General features: G+C 37.4%; 1 protein-coding gene across 8 annotated transcripts in view; it reads right to left on the reverse strand.

Annotated features, from left to right (window-relative positions):
• The window catches only part of UBE2Q2 (ubiquitin conjugating enzyme E2 Q2), a 113436-nt gene that overhangs the window by 78433 nt on the left and 14126 nt on the right, over positions 1–20877 (reverse strand). For 5 of the 8 annotated variants that reach the window (XR_012120822.1, XR_012120821.1, XM_073212236.1 and 2 more), the window contains exons 2-4: positions 15659–15760; positions 11203–11307; positions 4249–4305 (exon numbers count right to left, since the gene is read on the reverse strand). Coding sequence is in view for 6 of the 8 variants with exons in the window: in XM_073212236.1 (XP_073068337.1) it covers positions 4249–4305; positions 11203–11307; positions 15659–15760 (264 nt within the window). In the remaining 2 variants the exon portion in view is untranslated. The remainder of the gene's footprint in view (positions 1–4248; positions 4306–11202; positions 11308–15658; positions 15761–20877) is intronic. The other 3 variants (XM_073212239.1, XM_073212238.1, XM_073212237.1) reach the window with 2 other exon arrangements.

The raw sequence follows: 20877 nt of genomic DNA on the forward strand, positions 1-20877 counted from the left end.
CAAAGCTTCAGAGTCCAAAAACCTCTAAAATTGTATCATGACTGGCAATTAAATGGGCTTAAGCTTTAGACTTTGTCCTACAAAATTCTTAGATGATAGAGAACCAAGATGGCGGTGTGAGTAGAGCAGCGGAAATGTCCTCCCAAAACCATGTTTTGAAAATACAACAAATATAACTATTCCTAAAAGAGAGACCAGAAGACACAGGACAACAGCCAGACTACATCTACACCTACGAGAACCCAGCGCCTTGCGAAGGGGGTAAGATACAAGCTGCAGCCCGGCGGGACCCGAGTACCCCTCACCCCAGCTCCAGGCGGGAGGAGAGGGGTCGGAGCGGGGAGGGAGAGGGAACCCAGGACTGCTAAACACCCAGCCCTAGCCATCCACACCGGATCGCAGACACACAGTGTGTGAGGTGCTGGATTCTAGGGAAACAGGACAGAAAGACCTGTGAGTGGGCCCCCACAGCCGGTGCCCCTGGAACAAAGAAAAGCGAGTGCTTTTTTAAAGTCTTAATGGGACAGGGACCCCACAGCTGGATGGAAGCATCCCGGGACACTTAGCCCAGTAGCTGGGAATCCCAGGGAACTACAGGCGCCGTAACCCCCTGGGTGGACCGCAGAGCTCCACAGCAGCCGGGAAAGAATTAGAAACCCCGCCTGCACGCAGCTACCCAGCACAAGCCACTAGGGATCGCTGTTCTCCCAGGAGAGAAAGGCCACAAACCAGCAAGAAGGGACTTTCTCTTAGCCAACACATGCACCAGCTCCCCACAAATACCTCTATCGCAATGAAAAGGCAGAAAAATTTGATACAGACCAAGATCACAGAGGCAAACCCTAAGAAGGAGATAGACCTAACCAATCTCCCTGAAAAAGAATTAAAAATAAAGCTCATAACCATGCTGATGGAGCTGCAGAGAAATATGCAAGAGCTAAGGGATGTCCGGAAGGAGTTTACAGAAATGAAACAATCTCTGGAAGGATTTATAAGCAGAATGGATAAGATGCAAGAGGCCATTGATGGAATAGAAACCAGAGAACAGGAATGCATAGAAGCTGACGCAGAGAGAGACAAAAGGATCTCCAGGAATGAAACAATATTAAGAGAACTGTGTGACCAATCCAAAAGGAACAATATCCGCATTATAGGGGTACCAGAAGAAGAAGAGAGACAAAAAGGGATAGAAAGTGTCTTTGAAGAAATAATTGCTGAAAACTTCCCCAAACTGGGGGAGGAAATAGTCCCTCAGACCATGGAGGCCCAAAGAACTCCCAACAGGAGGGACCCAAGGTTGGACAACACCAAGACACATAATAATTAAAATGGCAAAGGACAAGAACAGAGTTTTAAAGGCAGCCGGAGAGAAAAAAGGTCACCTACAAAGGAAAACTCATCAGGCTATCATCAGACTTCTCAACAGAAACCTTACAGGCCAGAAGAAAATGGCATGATATATTTAATGCAATGAAACAGAAGGGCCTTGAACCAAGCCTTCATACTGTATCCAGTATGATTATCATTTAAATATGAAGGAGGGACTAAACAATTCCCAGACAAGGAAAAGTTGAGGGAATTTGCCTCCCACAAATCACCTCTACAGGGTATTTTAGAGAGACTGCTCTAGATGGGAGCACTCCTAAGACTAAATAGATGTTGCTAGAGAAAATAAAATCACAGCAAAGAAAGCAGACCAACCAAATACTAACTAAAGGCAAAAAATAAAATCAGCTACCCACAAAAGCAGGTAAAGGAAACACAAAAGAGCACAGAATAAAACAACCAACATTTAAAGAACGGAGGAGGAACACTGCTGGTGGGAATGTAAATTAGTTCAACCATTGTGGAAAGCAGTATGGAGGTTCCTCAGAATGTTCAAAATAGGAATACCATTTGACCCAGGAATTCCACTTCTAGGAATTTACCCTAAGAATGCAGCACTCCAGTTTGAAAAAGATAGATGCACCCCTATGTTTATCGCAGCACTATTTACAAAGCCAAGATATGGAAGCAACCTAAATGTCCATCAGTAGATGAATAGATAAAGAAGATGTGGTACATATACACAATGGAATATTACGCAGCCATAAGAAAAAAACAGATCCTACCATTCGCAACAACATGGATGGAGCTAGAGGGTATTATGCTCAGTGAAATAAGCCAGGCAGAGAAAGACAAGTACCAAATGATTTCACTCATATGTGGCGTATAAGAACAAAGGAAAACTGAAGGAACAAAACAGCAGCAGAATCACAGAACTCAAGAATGGACTAATAGTTACCAAAGGGAAAGGGACTGGGGAAGATGGGAGGGAAGAGAGGGATAAGGGTGGGGAAAGAGAAAGAGGGTATTATGATTAGCATGTATAGTGCGTGGGGGGTACGGGCAGGGCTGTGCAACACAGAGAAGACAAGTAGTGATTTTACAGCATCTTATTACACAGATGGACAGTGACTGTGAAGGGGTATGTGGCGGGGACTTGGTGAAGGGGGAGCCTAGTAAACATAATGTTCTTCATGTAATTGTAGATTAATGATACCAAAATAAAAATAAATAATAAATAAATAAATAAAAAAGAACAGAGGAGGAGGAATAAGAAGGGAGAAAAATAAAGAATCACCAGACAGTGTTTTAAAAAGCTCAATAAGCGAGTTAAGTTAGACAGTTAGATACTAAAGAAGATAACCTTGAACCTTTGGTAACCACGAATCTAAAGCCTGCAATGGCAATAAGTACATATCTTTCAATAATCACCCTAAATGTAAATGAACTGAATGCACCAATCAAAAGACACAGAGTAACAGAATGGATAAAAAAGCAAGACCCATCTCTGTGCTGCTTATAAGAGACTCACCTCAAACCCAAAGATATGCACAGACTAAAAGCCAAGGGTTGGAAAAAGATATTTCATGCAAACAACAGGGAGAAAAAAGCAGGTGTTGCAGTAGTATCAGACAAAATAGATTTCCAAACAAAGAATGTAACAAGAGATAAAGAAGGACATTACATAATGATAAAGGGCTCAGTCCAACAAGAGGATATAACCATTATAAATATATATGCACCCAATACAGGAGCACCAGCATATGTGAAACAAATACTAACAGAACTAAAGGAGGAAAGAGAATGCAATGTATTCATTTTAGGAGACTTCAACACACCACTCACTCCAAAGGATAGATCCACGGGACAGAAAATAAGTAAGGACACAGAGGCACTGGACAACACACTAGAACAGATGGACCTAACAGACATCTATAGAACTCTACATCCAAAAGCCACTATTTACAATAGCCAAGAAATGGAAGCAACCTAAGTGTCCATCAGTAGATGAATGGATAAAGAAGATGTGGTCCATATACACAATGGAATATTATTCAGCCATAAGAAAGAAAAAAACAAATCCTACCATTTGTAACAACATGGATGGAGCTGGAGGGTATAAATAAGCCAGACGGAGAAAGACAAACACCAAATGATTTCACTCATATGTGGAGCATAAGAACAAAGGAAAACTGAAGGAACAAAACAGCAGCAGAATCACAGAACCCGAGAATGGACTAACAGTTACCAAAGGGAAAGGGACTGGGGAGGATGGGAGGGAAGGGAGGGATAAGGGTGGGGAAAAAGAAAGGGGGTCTTACGATTAGCATGTGTAATGTAGGGGGGCACAGGGAGGGCTGTGCAACACAGAGAAGACAAGTAGTGATTCTACAACATTTTGCTACGCTGATGGACAGTGACTAATGGTGTTTGTAGGGGGGACTTGGTGAAGGGGGGACCCTAGTAAACATAATGTTCTTCATGTAATTGTAGATTAATGACAACAACAACAACAAAAAATCTTAGATGATTTTTCAACATGAGATTGTTTCATTACTTTCAGTGAGTAGTTCCTGAAATGTTCTCTTTTTATACAAAGACAGAAGTTTTTAAACAGTAGTTCTTACAAATAATCAAATACAGGCTAATTATTCACTATTATTAAATGCAAATGTAATTTTTAGTGCTAAATATCAAGAACTCTTATTTTCCAGAAAATCAAATCTAAGGACATCAGATAAGCAATTTGCTTAAAAGTATATAGTTAGAAGGTAAAGCCAGATTTTTGAAATTATATTCAATTTCAAATACAACATGCCTTTCATTATTCCACCTTAATACTCGTTTACAAAGGAGATTAGAGAATTAAATGTTCAAAAATGAATATATTTATAAAATGTTATTCTTACATAAAGTACCTACTTCAGCCATCTCTTCCTCTTCCTCCTCTTCTGAGGTCACTCCTTCTGTTGTCCCATTCTGAAAGGGAAAAGGAATTGTCCAGGGCGATACAGAACAAGCACACACTGGGCACATCAGAAGACTTCAGGGACAAACTATATCAATCATCTGTCACTACAGCTCCACTAACAGAGAGCTTCTTAAAGTTGAAACATTTACTTTTAAATCCAGCTTTAGTTGACACTTTTTATCGGCTTTTTAAGAAGAAACAATTTTGAACCATCCAACTTGATAGTTGCCTTAGGAATAAAAAAAGGCAGTCAGTCAAATATAAAGTAAAGCTGAAAAAACCTTTAAAACATATTCTAATTTAAAATAAGAGAACACTTCACACATATGGGTATGTATATAAGGTTATGGTTTCATTTGCTTAAATATCCCAAACGATGGATTTCTGAAAAACCTTCTTAACTTTGAAAAGCCTGTATATTTCCATAAATACGACTACTTTACATTTAAAAATGTGTTATAAAGGAACAGACACTTCACAGAACTAAGAACTAAAAAATTATCTCCATTTCACTAAAGAGATATTTTTTCTTTTTACAACATGTTATTTACCATAGAATATTTCTCTACAAGATGTAATTTATCACTCATTCACAGAGAATCTGATGGGATTTAAGGAGAGGCCTTCATACCTAGTTTTGGCAGAGTTCAACAAGACATGTTTCCTGGACCAGAGCATAGGTTACATAAAGTCAGTAGGATTCTTCTTCCCCAGAAATCCTTGCTTTATTTGTTCCAACTACAGGTGGTAAGGACCACTTATGCAGGAGGCCTACCTTGATTGCCTCTTAGTGTGGGTGTCAGAACCAGAGAAAAAAGAATTTTTTTACGTAACTCAAAGCAGCAGAGTTATCTCCTAATAGACTTATCTCTTCCCTTTTGTCAGGGGTTAGAGAGTCCCCTGCCAACACCCCCCCATTCACATGCCACATGCAAACCATGAGAGTAGCCATAGCAGAGAAGTGTGACAATTCCTAAGGACACCCATATCAACAATTGATATTGATCAATAGTATACCTCATCTAAAAATGTAGCAGATAACCAAGGATCAGAAGAGAAAGACTAGCAATATTTTTTCATGAAGACTAGATATTTAAAGACTGGCAATCTGAAAAGACTGGCAAGTTGAACAAGCAGAACAAGTGACCTGAAGCATTATTAATGAAGAAATAAAAGAGAATAAAAAGATTTAGTTGGAATCTTTGGCAGTAACTAAGGAGATACTGCATCTACAAAATATGAAAAGATTACTATGTGAAGGACAAGGCAGTTCGGGGAAATCAAACAGATCTCCCCTCAAAAAAAAGAAAGAAATTCATTCAGTAGAAGGGCCAGAGAGCACAACTGACTTAAACAAACAAAACATTTATGATTAAGAAGATAACCAAATTGTGACATTCCCATAGAATGTGGAGAAAAAGTAGACATGGGGACTGAAGAAGAGAAGGAAATAAAAAAGAGTTCAGGAAAATGGAATATGGGAATGAATAAAGAGATCCCATATCCATCAGGTATTAATCTAGAAGACAGAAGTAAAGAAATAGAAGAGACAAATGTTGCCAAACTAAAGAGATTTCAGAATATTAAGTGGCCTGAATGCCCCAAAGGAGTATTAAAAGTAAAACCCCTTACTTTATAGGTAAAGAAAAAAATCTATTCCAACTTACAAACAGAAAAAATAAAAAACAGAGATAGAAGTAAGAATCAGACAGGTATCAGACTTTTCATTTGTAACAATAAATACCAGAAGATAAAAGTGTAAAGACCCTGGAAGAGACTCAATTAAGGATTTAGAATTCTATATCTAGTTCATCAGGGCAGGAGCTGTATCTGTGTTTGTTCACAACTGGATCCTCATCACCTATACATAGTCAGGTAGAAAGTTGTCGACTGAGTAATAAAAACAGACACTGAGTACTCAAGGAACACTCTATACACATCCCACAAATTCTTTCTAGAAAACAAAGAAAAGACATTATTCATGGGTGTACTTGGGGGTGGGGGGAAGAGAAACACAGAATACAAGAAACAGCAACAAGGAAAGACAGTAGTAAAACCAATGGTTAAGTCTAAGCAATTGCTCATAATGCAGCTGAGAGGTTACAGGGCATATTCTCTGACACAGTGAAAAACTAAAAATCACCCAAAAATCACATGAGAATATTTTAAAATTTCTTTTTTAACTCAAATTTAAGAAGAAATTGACCCTCCTGAGTCAGTAATCCAACTCCTAATTATAAGTACATGCCCAGAGAAATGCTTGCATAGGTATAGCATGAAATATGGACAAGAATGATCACAGTAGCAGGGCTCCTAATTGCAAACTGGGATCAACTCGTGTCTATAAACAGTCAAATGGAAAAATTGGTTATGGTATATTCAAACAACGGACTAAATGTAGCAATGAAAAAGAACTATAGCCACACATATGAACGAATAAACACAATGTTGAGCACAAGACAGATATGAAAGACTATACACATACAGACAGTATGATTCTTAGTATGAAGCTCAAAAACAGGCAACGCTAAATAAACCACATTTTTCAAGGACACATATATGGGTGAGAAAATGAGAGAAAACTAAGGAAAAGGACTGGTACACAGTGAAATGTTAATCTGGAAGGAGTCTGCAGATGGCTTCCAATGTACTATCAATGTTCTTTTTTTGTCACCTGAGTGGTGGCTAGGTGATGAGTCCCAGAGTCACTGTCACTATTTGTAACGCTACACACTAAATTTGTTATATGTTGTCAATACATACTATTTAAAACCTTTTTGTGTGAAATATAGTAGAAGTAACATGAACAAAAGATAAGACTCAAACTACTTAGGAAATAACAAACTATTTAGTAAATAAGTATACTAAATTTTAAGACTTGTATAATAAACTCAAACAACACTCAGAAGAAAATGTATATCCTTACATGTTTGTTAATTATATCACCCTGATTCAATAAACTAAAAAAGAAAAAGGATCAAGATTCAAGCAAAACATGAAAAAGAAAATGTATCAATTTAAAAAATAAAACGAGCTGATTCTTTCAAAAGACCAATAAAATAGACAAGACTCTGACAACTAACCAAGATAAAGAAACCTTAGAAATGGAAAGATTACAACCACAAAGCTGCAGAAAGCCAATACTATGCATATCTTCACAACAGCTTCGAAAGTATAGATGAAGTGATCATTTTCTAGAACCTAAAATTACTAAAACTGACTGAAAAGACAGAAAATCTGAACAGAGCAATACACAGAAAAGAAAAAAGGATCAGATCCAAATGTTTGTTTAAACCGGGGTTGCTCAACCTTGGAACTATTGTCATTTGGAGCCAAATAAGTCTTTGTCATGTGGGGGGAACTGTCCTGACACTGCAGGATCACCAGCAGCATCGCCTCTACTCACAAAACGCCAACAGTGCCCTCCCAGCCAGGTGCGACAACCAAGCATATCTCCAGGTATATCTAAATGTCCTAGGAAAGGCAAACTGCCCCCTGCTTGAAAACTGATTTAAACTGCCCTAGATCGTGGGGGAAAAAAAAAACAACAACAAAAAAGACACAAAGCTTCCCAAGTCATTTTATAAGACTGTGTAATTCTGCTACTAAAATGAAAGAAGAGCCTAAAAGGAAACAAATTATACTACAATCTCACTTAAATAAGAAAAATCCAAAATTAAAAATACCACATCCATTGTGTCCCCCTAGCTATGTAAGTACTGAGTGTTTGCTATGGGAATAAAATTATTCAAAACTAGGAAGTTTCTTCATGTACTTTACAAGTTATTTTACATCCTATATGGAATTATATGCACAATCACGAAAAACAAAGTAGGTGTGCATGATATACTATTAAGTGAAAAACATAAATTTCAGACATTACAGAGAAGGAAAATTGAACACAGAATATACTTTTCTTCCATCCTCTCTCTTTCCGGAGGCTTCACTGGAATTATAGTAAAGAATGACCACTATATAAAAACACAATGATAACAAGAAGAGAAATAGGCCTATCAACAGAAAAGAGAATTCACTTGTGCTAGTGGAGTAAACAAATAGAGCTACAGGTTAGGGGATAATAAGGAGACTAATTTGTTCACAGCACCCTAGAGAAACTCTAAACTCCAAGACACCAAGTATACTAGACAGCCGAAGTGACAGGACGGAAAACAGATTAACCAAAAGTCTATACGTAGGCCAACCCCAAAAACACACTACCCTCCCCCCAACCTCCTCAAACAGAACCCAGGCAAATCTACATCTACCTCAAGCAAGAAACTATAATGTTTCATGTCCAGAGAAACCAAGCAGTTACAGTCATCATTTATTATGACATCAGGAAATAGAGAAGTGGGGGTGGGAGTTGGAAATCAGGTTAAATTCCCCCTAAAAGCTATCAGTCAACAAGTCTTGGTTACAAAGAACTCCCAATCAGCTTTTCAGTACCTCTTTCAAATATGTAGGAAAAAAAAAAGGAAAAATATATATATAAATGAGCAAAAATAAAATATTTGAGGTAACTCTTCAAAAAGAAAAAAAAAAGACCAAGATAAATTAGAAAAAAATAGCTTTAATTAAAGAAAAAGTAGAGATGCTAGAGAAGGAGAGGACAAGAGTATCAAAGTAACTCCTTAAAGACACTTAAGAATGTATTACATCTGTAAAACAGAAATAGAATGTTTGAATAATGAACAGTCAAAGAACAAAAAATAAAAGCTCTTAGAAGTTATGGTTTGTCTCTGGAGAGGACCCCCAATGAACCCCAACTCCCAGCATTCATCAACCTACAGAGTCCCTCTCCAACAGTTAATCTGGGCTGGCCCTGTGAGTTGCTTTAACTAATAAATGTGGTAGAAATGAGGCTGAACCAATTCCAGATCTAAGTCTTAAGATGGCCTGGAAGCATTCCACTTTTGTGCTCTTGGAAGCCAAGAATAAGAATTCTGAATACCTTCCTGAAGAAAGAGAAGCCACATAAAGAGACCTGGGGGGGATAAGATGCCATATGGAGAGAAAAGCAATTTGAAGAAATGCCAAGGCGCCATACATGTGAGTGAAGAAGGCATGCTGGACATACCAGTGTAGTCGTGGGACTATCAGCTCCAGCAACTAGCTGACTGTACAGTGAGGCCCGCAGATAAACTGTCCAGCTAAGCCTGGTCAATGCACACAATCATTGAGAGAATGAATAAATTATTGTTTTAAGCCATTAAGTTCTGGGGTAAAAGCAGCAATAAATCACCAAAACAAAATTTAAAGTTACGACTGTCCAAATAAAATTTCTCAAATTCCACAATTTGAAATTAAAAGACAAAAAGATAGACAATAGAGTTACTATAAGACATACAAAGACTCAAGCAAAGAGGTCTAAAATCTGATAAGTAGGCATTCCAAGATGAATAAACAAAGAAAATGGAGAGACAAAGTTATCACAGAAAAATACACATGAATATTTACCCAAGGAGAAAGATTCAAGAATCTGAATTTAAAAGGCCCATCCTTACTAAGTGGCCAGAAACAATAAATTTAAAAAGACCACAACTAAGTATACTACTGTGGTATTTCAGAACACCAAGGAAAAGAGAAACTCTTACAAGTTTCCCAAAAGTCATGCGGAGATGAGTAAGACTCCGAATGACATCAGGCTACAACAATACCATTGGCTACAATACAACAGCACAGACTCCGGAATTCTAAAGGCAAATTATCTTCTACCTAGAATTATATATCCAACCAACTATTAATCAAGTGTGCGGGCAGAATATAACAGCAGTTAACATTTATTAGGCATTTAATATGCTCCAGAAACTGCTCTAGGTGATTCCATCTTCATAGCTCTCCCGAAATACAGGTACTAGTCTACTTCCCCCATTTTGCAAATGGGAAATCGGTGCACACAGTGAGTGATTAGCCCAATATCATACAGCCAAATAAGCAGCAGAACCAAGATTCAGAACTCTGGTGCTCTGACCATATGTTTTGAGAAGTCAGAACTCAGAAAATAAACTATTCTTTTATACTTTCTTAGGATTTTACCTGAGGATATACTCAGGCAAAATGAGAAAAAGTAAGCCAAGAAAGATGATACGAGATCAGGAAGCAATGGATCTACTCAAGCAGACAAGACAAGAAAAATTTCAAGCTGACAGCTACACAGCGGGCTCAGAGAACCACCCACCGACACGAGCGCAGACGAGCCAACGCCTCCCAAGAGGGAGATCTCACAGAAAAGGAACCCAACATTAACTTCTTAAAACTAGAAGGAGTGACTATTATTACTGTTGTTGTGACTACTAGCATAAGGAAGATATTGCAAAACAAAAAGCAAGTATCATAACAGAGAATTCTACACTATGAAGTCCTGATGATAAATAATGATTATTCATGACTAAACATGATGTTTTAGGAAGGGGAGGTATGGGTAAATGGATAAGAGAGCTAAATCCGTATCTACCATAATACAAAATCAAAAAATTATGACTAAATAGGTAAATACATAAATTTAGAAAAGTCAGAGGTGGTGATAAGCTAGTGAGCTCTTCTGCTTGGAGGATATAACATTTGGGTTAGGCCTTAAAAGAACAGAAGGGCTGAAAAAGATGGCATTCAAGAAGGTAAATGAATACACAAAGGCAAACAATTGAAAAAGCAAGGAATAGTCATGGAAACCAGGAATATTAACAGCAAAAAGGTGCTGGTGGGGAGGGGAGCAGTTGTTTGCCTATCATAGTTAATATCAGCAGCTCCAGAGAATGAAAATGTTATTTTTAATGCCTAAAACAATCCAATGGGAAAACAACTGCCTTCTAAAGAAGATGTATAACAGTAAGAAAAATCATCATAGTTTCACTTTTGCTTGAGACAATTTATTTTAGCTCTTGAACGCTAGAGAATTTTTACTTTACCTGACCCGTGGGTAGTGGCTGATCTAGCATCTCAACATCCAGGTGCTTAGGAAGGTTATATAATCTGCAGAGTTCACATATCAACCACTTCAATTGCTGACGAAGCTACAAAACACATTTCAGTAAGTAAGCATTATGTTAAAGATCCCTCAGAAGACATGAATAATGCTATGACTAGTGTAACCAATCCACTAGGAAATGAAAAAAGCTTGCCATTGCTCAGTTACAGCCTACAGATAAATAACACTCTTTAAAAAATATTTTTACGGGCTGCTAGTGTAAGAAAGTTACTATGGCTTGAGCACAGTCCCTACAACTGACACAGAGCAAAATGACATCAACAAAGAAGCAGAGGAAGGAGTGCTCCAGACACTGTCCAGCTTTCAGCTGGAAACTTCTTTTCTTAGGAACTTATAACTTCAAACAAGAGTACATTAATACATCAACGAGGTTACAAAAAATAGAGGCAGAGTTGTTGCACTTGGGTCATATAAAATTATCCTTTCCACAGTCATGCTCATTTAAAAGTAGAAGCAAATGTGGTCTAGTAGACAGAGCCTTGGAATCTAGATGACCTTGGATACAATATCTAACTCCCAGCCTTAGTATTCCATCTGTAAAACAGGAAGTTAAAGTCTTCTCATAATGGTGAAGATTAAGTGAAACCTTCTGTGAGAACACCTGGCACTTAGTAGGCTCTTAAGTGTTTGTCTAAAAAACAAACAAACAAACAAAAAACCCAGAAAACCTAACTGGAAAAACTGCAAAGAATAATAACTCCTTAAGTTTCCATTTTTAAATCCAGATTTTTGTAAGCATATTTACTTTAAACAAGTAAGCAAGGTAAATTATGTGCAAAAAACATGTTTTTCATTGTTTTAAAACTGTTTTCAATGTACAAGTTTAGGAATTATGGTTTAAGAATGGTCAATACCTAGGGAGCTAGTTAGGCAACTTACTTCAGTTGGTCAGGAACAGTTGCCTGGACATTTTGGACCAAGAAAACAAACATGGCATTAGAATGGGTTAAATAAAGCAAAAAATAAGCCTCTCCAAAGTGGACAGAAGAGCAAGTAGAAATTAGTAAAGTTGAAGAGTAAAATTATTCAAACAAAAATCCTCGAGCTTACAAGGCAGCAAAGCCCCACTGTGAATTTGTTATACACCCAATAAGCTCCATTTTGTGCTAAGTACATAATAAGGATGAGGTAGGGTGACCTGCATACACCACAGACACTCCAGCCCAACACAGGAAGAGCTATAGGAGAACAGCCGAAAAGGCAGACATGTGGTAGATCGTACCAAGCAACAAGAAAAACAAGGTGACACACCTTCCAGGAATTTCAACTATATGCTCCCCCACCCAAAAAAGTGTTTGAGGGATAGGAAAAAGAAATTAAGATCATGGGGAAGGATTTAAGAAATATTCAGAAGGTAGATGGACTTGTCTTGGAAACTTATTAGATAGTTTGGGTGGGGGAGTGGGGGAAGTGGTCAGGAAATACTGGCATAAAAGAAACTCGAACATAGTTCCCAGGTCAGGCATGGGTGACAAGTTCCATTACTTCATTCTGTCCCATTCACAATCACAAAGAGAATTACTGAGGGAAAACACAAAAGGGGTGGTGGAATACTGGGAGGCAGATGAATTTAAATTTAGATGTAATCATTCTGAACAGCCACAGCACACTGAAGTGAGATCCCTGGATTTATGTGATATACAGACAGATATATGGGTTTGAAACTCAGGAAATACATCTTAACTAAAAATATAGATTTAGGAATCCCTGTAATACAGGCCATGATTTAAGTAATGGGAGTAAAAGATTACTCAGAAAAAAACACAGAATGAGAAGAAAGAAGCCGACTAACACAGAAGAGCTCTGAGGAGGCCAAAGCAGGGCAATGAGAAAAACGGGAGACAGGGATCTGACAGACATCCTCATTAGATCACTAGTTCCTGGAGGACAGAGATGTACATAACCCTGTCTTTTGTACCCACCTCCTATCAGAGCCTCGCATAGAAGCTAGTCAATTTTTTAAAAAGTACTTTTCTGTGTTTTACTATTAACAATCTCCTGTACCTACCCAGGAGAGAATTAAGTATGTATAAACCAGTGCAAGTATAGATTATTTTTACAACAATGTATACAAAAGAGCCAGGTTATAGATAATATTCCACACCTTGCTTTTTTACTTAGTATATCTTATAAAGTTGTATGTAGACTGGCTGCATCCTTTTTAACTACAACATAATATTCTATCATACAACTATACACAGTAATACTCAACCATTTCTTTATTGGCAGACATTAAGTAATCTGTTTGTTGGACTAAGGAATTTTTCGACAAGGAAACAATCAATAGCAGTAGCAAAATGCTACAGATAAGTCAATTTTAAGACTAAAAAAGGCACCACTAGATTTGGCAACAAGAGAGAAAAAATTTTAATGCAACAATGGAGGCAGAATCTAGCTTATAATGAATTAAGTGAATTAAAGGTGAGGAAATTTGGTTTACTCTGTGAAGAAACCAGGCTATGAGATAACTGGCACAGATTACAAGAGTGGAAGATTTTTTTTCTTTTATGTAAATAGATTTTTATAAATAAAATTAGACCCGTTTTATATTCTATGCCATTTTACTTTATGAGTATCTTTTAATGGAGTATTTTAGGCATTGAAAAATAACTACTATTTCTGCTACTACAAAACTCAACACCTTCAGTCTTCAGAGGCGACCTCCTTAAAGGCAGCAGCAGGAAGGCTTTGCCTGTCACTCTTTCCGTCCTATCACTGCCCTGCTGAAGATGCGAGCATGTAGCTGACTGGCTTTTACTTTTCACCTCTGACCTTCCTGATATCGACCCATCTTTACTCTTGTAATACTCTTCAAACTGATGTTCTTCTGTTCTTAATTTTCAGACTAGATATGTCTAAACCACTTATAACTTATTTTAACAAAAATCTATGGTAACTCTTAGATTTAACTCTTTAACTTCTCCAAATGGTCAGTTCTCCCAATACTATAGAATATTCTTTCGTTATTAAGTATTTTAACTCAATTTAACTTACTCTAAGTTCTCAGTCACCAGACTCTGCTTCCAAACTTCTATTGCCTTTCTCTGTTCAGTCCAGTGCTAGGACACAATATTTTATTTTATTTTATTTATTAATATCTAGTTGGACAAGTCTCTCATTACATTTCTTAACTTCATTATTGTCTTTTATTATTTACTCTTCCAAACAAACTTTAGTCTTTTGTCAAATTTCAAAAATAAGTCTGTTGCGATTTTCTGTAGAATCATTATACATTCAATTGATAAACTAACATGAAGCTATGGAGATAACTGACATATTTATAATATGGAGTCTGCCATATAGGAAAACCATAGTCATCTTTCATTCCACTCAGCAAACTTTTGTAATTCTCTTGATACAAGACCTGCACACCTATGTTTGTAGGTGTTCAACTGCTATAACTGTCAACACAATGTTTCCACTGTATTTTCTGATTACAGCTGATATTTGGGAACACTACTGATTTTTATGGAATAGACCTTTTAACCAGTCATCTTAAAAATTGTTTTTTCAGTTAATTCCTTTGTTTGTTTTTTAGTAAACAACCACATTACCTGCAAATAAGGACTGAAAGTTTTCTTAAGGGACTTTACAATATCATGAAAAAATGTAAGGATAATGTTAACTTAAAAAGAGGGTATAAAACTATATACAATATGACTTAAACTATTTAAAAATATGTATAAAAGTATATGTATTCTACTAAAAAGAGGAAAAAAAACTGACAGAAAATAGCCATCATGTCAACATTGGTTGTGTCAGGTAGAGAAATTATGGAAGATTTTTATTTTCCTGCTTTTTACTTATTTTATTTTACTAGTTCTCTTATAATGGTCATTTACTAGTTTTATAATCAAAGACAAGAGGGCTTTAAAATTTTTATGAAATGGAAAATCATTATTTCTTTTTATTAAAAAAAAAAGCTTTCATCTGCATACCTTTTTGGCTTTTACTTCAGTTACAGACTCTTGAAAGAAAAAGCAATTCCCTAACACTAACACTGGTATCATCCCATCGCTATTTCCCCTTACATCTATCTCAGTCTCTTTCCCTTTTTCTACTTCCACGCTTGGTTAGTGATCTTCCCTCCAAAAATGCTTGATTGGTTTAAAGTTATAATTCATGTAAAAGAGACTACCTAATTCCTGATCTAAATTACGGCTACACCTATGAGGGAATAAAAAAGAGAAACCAGGTAGTAAACAGAGTTTGAAGGACTGAAAACAAACAAAAAACAATAAAAACCTGGTCCTTAGCTCCTCTAAGGTCATCAAATAATCATCAATCAGGCTTTTACATCATATTACCTCCAAAATTCTATATATAATTTTCATGGGGGGTGGGGGGCGGGGGAGTAGCTTGGCTTCTTTTCTCACCGAATTGCTGTTCTTAGTATCTTCCAGACGCTCCAAAACTGATGTCAGATTTGGGTCATCAGAGTCCACAAACCATATTGGTGAAGAAGACGGGTAAGATTCCTGTTACAGAGACACTTTTGTTAAACACACACACACACACATACATATATATATATATATACACACAAAGACTAACCTAGATATACAATTAAACCACACCACCAAATGCAAGATGACCACAGATTTACATAAAATATGTCAAGGAGAAGAAAAGCAACACAATAAAATCCAAGTGTGGAGAAACAAGTTTGTCTTTATGGATTTTTTTTTTAAACAAAATTTTACAGTTTAATCCTACCTGTTCTGTTACATAATTTGTAAGTCTAAAACCAAACAAAATAAGTACTTTACCCAATAAGCAGTATGATTTAAAACAGAAGAGAATATATTGCACAAATTATGTTTCATCAAAAGCAGGAAAAAATGGTATTCATGCACCAAGGAAGAGAGGCTTCCTTCCTTTATGAAGAAAGGTCTAGCATGGCCTGAACTCTTCAGCTTTAACCTTTTTTTAAGGGCTTTAAAATCTGGAATCATAGTAAATCCCTCAAAAAACAAAAACGATTAAAAAAACAAAAGAAAACCGATCTTGAAATACAGTCTTGGAATTTAAACCCTACTACTTTTGCTTTTTATTATAATAAAGCTAGATTTCTAAAATTTGTCTAGATGAGATCTAACTGAATTTTTAAGGTAAACCAAAGGAGTAAATATTGAGGCATATGTTTTTAAATCCTTACAAATGCTAAAGATGACTTTTCTAAATCCATCACACAAACTAGGCACTACTATTAGTAGTAATATATATGCTATTATTTCTACGGAAGTTACTTTGAGATTTTTCTCCATTAAATTATTGGCCCTAAAATCAATCCCATTTAATTTTGCCTTTTTCCTAATAATATTCTAACCCTTCTTAGATTGTAGGGAGGAATGTAGCATCTAGAGGAACAGATTTCTTAAACGAGGTTAAGATTTCTTAAATACAACAGGCTTTAGAAAGAAGAACGAACAGCAGCATAGCTGCCACAGGGCTATATTTAGCTTTCACTTGCCACAGGAGTTGGGCTTTGTGACGGGCATTCTCCTTGTACAGCCAGTGTATGTGCTGCAGCTCAGAGGTCAGCAATCTTGAACACTGTAGTAGGCTGCTTCTAAAATGGCCCCAATAATCTTAACTTCCTGTTATTCATGCCCTTGTATAACTCCCTCCTCTGGACTTAATGATTTACTTCTGACAAAGAATACAGCAAAAGTAATGGGCTATCACCTCTGAGATTGGGTTATGAAAAGACGAGAACTTGTGTTGCTCACCCTCCCCTGCTCCCTCATTAGGTCCCTCTGATGGAAGCCAGCCAGCTACTGAAGCCCACATCCACATGGCAAGGGACCGAGAGGCCTGTGAGCCAGCTGGTGACTGAGGCCCTCCCACCACAAGCCTATGAGATGAATCCTATCAAAGACTACATGAATTAGCTTGGAGATGGATTCTATCCCAAACCAGCCTCAACATGACTGCAGCATCAGCCAACACGTTCATTGCCTTAGGAGACCCCGATCCAGGGAACCCAGATAACTGTGGAGACTAACACAAAGAAACAGTGAGATAATGTTTGTTATTTTAAGCTGCTAAGTTTGTTACAGAGCAACTGATAATTCAAACACCATAAAATTCCAATGTTTTAATCCATTACACAAACTAGGTACTACTATTAGTAGTAATATATATGCTATTATTACATATATACTTTAAAAAGCACAATTAGATATCTTAATTTTTTTTGGAGGGGGAGCCAGGGTAGAGCCTTTTATTGAGAGAGAAAGTGAGAGGACAGAACTCCTGGCTCATGCCAGGAGGGGACAAGAGAGCCCTAGATGTGTTGATTTTGAAAAGTAACCGAACTAAGCATTAGATACTTTCACTATTAATTGACATTTACTCCATTCATTTGTACCATTTTCTATTATAAATTAGGGAAAAGCCATTATTATTAGATACTTTCTGTAGAATAATTAGGTTCTAGTCATGGAAAGACAAGAATTTAACAAAAACAGTTTTAAAGAAGCATTGCTCTGACAACTATAATCTCGATTATAATATAGTTGAAGCCACAGAAACTGAATATTTTTAAAGAATTTTATCAAATATTCTTTAAAGAAAAAAATTATTGCATTGAAGTTGGACACCATTTTATTTACTTAGTAATGGTTTATTTTTATATTCTCATTCCTCTCTTACTGTGTCCCAAATCTTATAGGCTAAACTGTCTCAAATTAATGCTGTTCTTAAAGAAAACAAACTACTTATTGATTATTGCATTTTCTTCTTCAAATTCTTCAGCCCAGTTTGAGAACATACCATCTATACCACTTTTATATTTTTATAGGCTAAAGAAAATCTAAAACGAAAACAAGACTAAATTTAGAACTTCATTGTACAGATTAGTGTTTGTGTAGTAAACTTCTACTTAAGCAAAATATATGGATAGTCATTCTGGGCTATAACCCCTCAAAAATCCACATTATGAGAATTGCACACACACAAAAATTACTTTCCTTCTATGATGTTTTTCTAATCCTATACATGAGAAGGAAGTAGAAGATATATAACAGACCTAGGCAACTACTGTCAAGAATTCTCAAAGTAGGGCCCTCAGACCCCAAGGTCCAAACTACTTCTACAGGAATACTAAGATGTTAATTGCCTTTTTCACTGTATTGACTCTGCACTAATGGTGAAAATACAATAGTGGGTAATACAGATGACCCTTACAGCAGATAAAGGCAATAACACCAAACTATACTTCTAGTCATGGTATTCTTCAACACCATGCATTCGAGGTATTTATAAGAAGAAAAGGAAGCTTCACTTAAGAATGTCCATGATGAAGCAGTTTAAGTTATTTAAGTAAATTTCAATTCTCAAATATGTCTTTTTAATATTGCAAGTGATGACCTGACATGAACACTTCTACAGAATACTTGAGAAAAAACACTTTTGTGACTGAGTTATAAGCTAACTACTTTAAACGGAACACCATTTTAATTTGAAAAGAATGATTATTCCAACTTGGGATTCTGACAGACGTTTTCTCAAAAATGAAGGGGAAAGATAGCGGTATGCGAGGTGAGACAGAAACCTCTAAGAAACCACACATAATATGAAAATATAGCAAATACATCAAATCCCAAAAGAGCAACAGGAAAGAAGGATGTGGCAGATTGCCTACACCTGGGAAACCAGCCGACCTCAAGGAAAAGGTAAAGTACCAAAGCCCTTCCCCCACCCCAGCTCACCGGAGGGAAGAAATGGAGCAGGGAAGTGGTGGAGGCCTATGACCACTGAACACCCAGCCATGGAGGTCCGCTCTGGGAGAACGAATATACATTACATGGTGCTCTGGAGATCAGTGGGCTTGGAAAGCTAAGACTGGCAGAACACGTGGAGAAATTGAGATTCTAGCCACTTGTGGAAAACACGTATCCACAACTGGCTGCTCTGGGACAAAAGAAAGGCAGGCAGTCTGAGAGACTTCCCCACAGCAAGAGGGCTGCTAAAGGGGCAAGGATTGCACAGAGCTTGCTGCTCAGAGGAAAGGACAGGTGGACAAAATTGTCCAGGTGCACTCTTGCCCATCAGGTTAGGAAATTTAGGAGCCTCAGGTGCTCCATGCCCCTGGCTGGCAAGGGAGCTATGGGGTCCCCACAGCTATACGCAGCCTGCTGCACCTTCCTCCCAGCCACAACCAGCTCACAAACCAGCTGTCCCCACCATTGCATCACAACAGCCAGGTGGCAGCCCAGCCTATGGCAGCTAAAAGTGCAAAGCATACAACCTTCTCCCTGTGCGCTTGGCCCACTGGCCCTGGAAGTGGAGACAGACACTGGAGCCAGGAAGCAGAAAACAGCTCTTTAAACCTGGCAGGCACCAGTGCCACTTGCCTGTGACCCCCACCATAGCTCTGGGGGCTGAGCAGCTCCAGAAAATAGAGCTTCTCGGCATTAGAGGGCACCACTTTCAAATACGAAATGTCAAAGGAACCAGGTTCAAACCAAAATCCCACAAACAACCAGAAAGAGGGCCAAGTGAAACTGAACTCATCAAACTTCCCCTTTTCAGATTTCAAAACAAAAATCATAAACATGCTTATGGAGGTACAGAAAAATACTCAAGAACTCAGGGAGGAATTTAGGAATGAGATACAAACACTGAAGAATAGAGTATCTGAAATGAAACATAAAACGGAGGGATTTAAAAGCAGATTAGATGAAGTAGAGGAGACTGTAAATGAAGTAGAAATCTGAGAACAGGAATACAAAGAAGCTGAGACACAGAGAGAAAATAGGATCTCTAGGAATTAAAGAATATTGAGAGAACTGTGTGACAAATCCAAATGGAACAAAATTTGCATTATAGAGGTACCAGAAGAAGAAGAAGAAGAGAGAAAAAAGGATAGAAAGTGTCTTTGAGGAGGTAATTGATGAAAACTTCCCCAAACCAGGGAAGGAGAGTCTCTCAGGCAATAGAGGTGCACAACTCTCCCAAAATAAGGGGGCCCAAGGAAGACAACATGAAGAGATATAATAATGAAAATGGCAAAGGTCAAGGATAAGGACAGACTATTAAAAGCAGCCAGAGACAGAAAAACAATCACATACAAAGGAAAACATATTAGGGTATCATCAGACGTTACAACAGAAACATTACAGACCAGAAGGGAGTGGCATGATATATTTAATGCAATTAAACAGAAGGGTCTTGATTCACGAATACTCTACTCAGAAAGACCATCATTTGAAGGAGGGATTAAACAATTTTCAGATAAACAAAAGCTGACAGAATTTACCTCCAGCAAACTGTCTCTACAGTGTATTTTGGAGGGACAGCTATAGATGGAAGTGTTTCTAAGGCTAAATATCTGTCACCACAGGAAATAAAACCACAGTAAAGAAAGTAGAACAATTAATTACTAAGCAGATGCAAAATCAAATCACCTACCTCCCAAGTCAGTAAAGGGATGGACAAAGAGTACAGAATATGATACCTAATATACAAAGAATGGAGGAGGAAGAAAAAGGAGGGGGAAAAAAAGAACCTTTAGATTGTGTTTATAACAACATACTGAGTTAAGTTACATTGTTAGACAAGGAAATTACCCTGGAACCTTTGGTAACTA

Source organism: Manis javanica, chromosome 8 (assembly GCF_040802235.1).
Source record: "Manis javanica isolate MJ-LG chromosome 8, MJ_LKY, whole genome shotgun sequence".
NCBI classification, from domain to species: domain Eukaryota; kingdom Metazoa; phylum Chordata; class Mammalia; order Pholidota; family Manidae; genus Manis; species Manis javanica.